General features: G+C 42.3%; 1 protein-coding gene across 1 annotated transcript; it reads right to left on the bottom strand.

Annotated features, from left to right (window-relative positions):
* Nucleotides 1-1058: 1058 nt before the first annotated feature.
* LOC114717686 (uncharacterized) lies at nucleotides 1059-1661 on the bottom strand. The gene has a single exon (XM_028902889.1). The coding sequence runs from the start codon at nucleotides 1659-1661 to the stop codon at nucleotides 1059-1061; it is 603 nt and encodes a 200-aa protein (XP_028758722.1).
* Nucleotides 1662-2570: the final 909 nt, after the last annotated feature.

Below are 2570 nucleotides of genomic sequence, written 5' to 3'. Positions count from 1 at the left end.
ATAGTAAGAACAGGTGCGGTTGTTAATCGGGTTTTCAACTCTTAGAATGCAGCTTCGCATTTATCAGTCCAGATGAATGGTTGATCTTTCTTTGTCAGATTCATTAATGGCATGGCGATCTGAGAGAATCCTTTGATAAACCTGCGATAGTATCCTGCTAATCCCACAAAGCTTCTAACCTCTGTAACTGACTTGGGCGACTCCCATTTCAGCACAGCGTCTACTTTACTCGGGTCTACTGCCACCCCCTTTGCTGAAACCACATGGCCTAGAAAGTTTACTTCCTTCAACCAAAACTCACACTTGCTTAACTTTGCATAAAGCTTGTGATCTTTCAACACTTGTAGTGCAACTCTTAGGTGTTCTCAATGTTCTGCTTCACTTTTTGAATAGATTAAGATGGCATCAATAAATACAACTATGAACTGGTCTAGATAAGGTCTAAAAATTCGATTCATGTAGTCCATAAACACTGCTGGGGCATTAGTCAACCCAAATGGCATCACCAGAAACTCATAATGTCCATATCTTGTACGAAAAGCAGTCTTAGAGATATCTTCTGCTTTAACTCTAAGTTGATGGTAGGCTGACCGCAAATCAATCTTAGAAAAGACTGAAGATCCCACCAGCTGATCTAATAGATCATCTATTCTAGGCAAGGGGTACTTGTTCTTGATTGTTACCTTGTTCAGCTGTCGATAGTCGATGCACAAACGCATGCTTCCATCTTTCTTCTTAACAAACAACACTGGAGATCCCCACGGGGATACGCTGGGTCTAATGAACCCTTTCCCAAGAAGTTCCTCTATCTGTCTTTTTAATTCATTCAACTCGAATGGAGACATTCGGTGAGGAGTCTTGGATATAGGCGTCGTGCTTGGTATTAAATCAATTGTAAACTCGACTTCTCGTTCAGGAGGTAACCCGGTCATTTCCTTAGGGAAGACTTCAGGAAATTCCCTAACCACGTCAATATGATCGATTCCGTCCTCGGTATCCACTTGTATTGAGAAGAACATCGCATAGGCTTGACATCCTTTCCGTATGCATTCATCTACTCACGTGGCAGATAAGAATACTGACCCACTAGATGGTTCTATAGGCACCACATCTTCAGGGAAGACAACTACTCTTTTTCTACAATCTAGTACAGCATTATTACGTGATAACCAATCCATCCCAATAATTACATCCATTCCTTGTAATGGCAAACAAATTAGATCTATTGTTGTTCTACGGCCTTTAAAGTCTAATGTAAGGTTTAAACAAGCTTGAGTAGTTCTAACAGACAAACCCGCAGGAGTAAACACACTCAAAATAACAGGCATCTCAGATATGTGCAAATTAGAATGCAAGACATATTTATGAGAAACAAAGGAATGGGTAGCACCAGAATCAAAGAGTGCTTCAACATTATGTCCCTGAAGGGATATCATACCTTTGATGACGTTAGGGGCAGCACGTACTTCTTCTTGAGTAATAGCAAAGACACGGCCTGGCATTATTGATCGAGTATCCCTGGAGTTCTGAATGTTATGCTGATTCTCAGGACAATAACGAGCAATGTGCCTCATCTTGTGACACTTGTAGAATTCCCAACATTTTCCAGGATGGTTCCTTCCACACTGTAAGCAAGGTCCATGGATAGTAGGGGTTGACATCACTGATTCATGATGAGTGATCGGGTTTCTATTAGACTGAGATCTTGAGATTATGCTCTTCTGGGCTGAGCCCTTCTATACAGACTTCTTGTGGCTTAAACTTCGATTCTTTCCATATGGACCTACACTTTCTATGCCCGTATTATTTCTCTTACTAACCCCTCCACTTGGTCCAGGGTATGAGGAAACCGCCCTTGAGAATCCCTTTTACAAGCTTCCTCAACCTCACGAGTCCTCCTAGCTGCAACTCGAAGGTTGGTACACATATCTCCAAAATCAGTCACTGGAACCAAGGCCAGTTGTTGCTTCAAGTCTGGTCTAGCTCTTTCTCGTAATTGCCTAGCCATCCACCCTGAGTCCTCATCCCTCCGTAAAAATGTCACATACTTGGACAAGTCTATAAACTTAGCAATGAAGTCATCTTCATGCATATTGTTTTGTTGTAAGGCAAAGAAATCTGATTCCTTGTCTTGACGTAGGGCAGGCAGGAAATAGTGATCGAAGAACATCCTCTTGAATTCATTCCAAGTAACTTGTGAGTCATCAGCTGGGCTTACACTTTCCCACCAGCGCTTAGTTCGTCCCTCTAACAGCACAATAGCTACTTGCACCTTATGCTGAGTAATGCAAGGGGCAGCTCTGAAAATGGTCTCCAATTTATCAATCCAACCTTCAGCCTCAACTGGATTCATGTCACCTTTAAATCTCGGGGGATTATGACGGCTCACATCTTTCCATACTGTTTTCATTGAAACATCCACTAGCGGGGTTTGTTGGACCGTTTCTTTCCGCCCTCTCAATACTTGGAGCACCTCGCTCTCTAGACTGTAAGTCACCTACACTCTTACTCTCAACTAGGTTTTCCCTCTGCTTTGATCTCTGAATTTCTTTTTCCCATCATATCCTCCT

The sequence above is a fragment of the Neltuma alba genome, unplaced genomic scaffold (assembly GCF_004799145.2).
Source record: "Neltuma alba isolate B1F8T4 unplaced genomic scaffold, ASM479914v2 tig00011768_pilon, whole genome shotgun sequence".
Taxonomy (NCBI): Eukaryota; Viridiplantae; Streptophyta; class Magnoliopsida; order Fabales; family Fabaceae; genus Neltuma; species Neltuma alba.
Note: the sequence above shows the minus strand (reverse complement) of the source record. Positions and strands in the feature narration are given on the sequence as shown.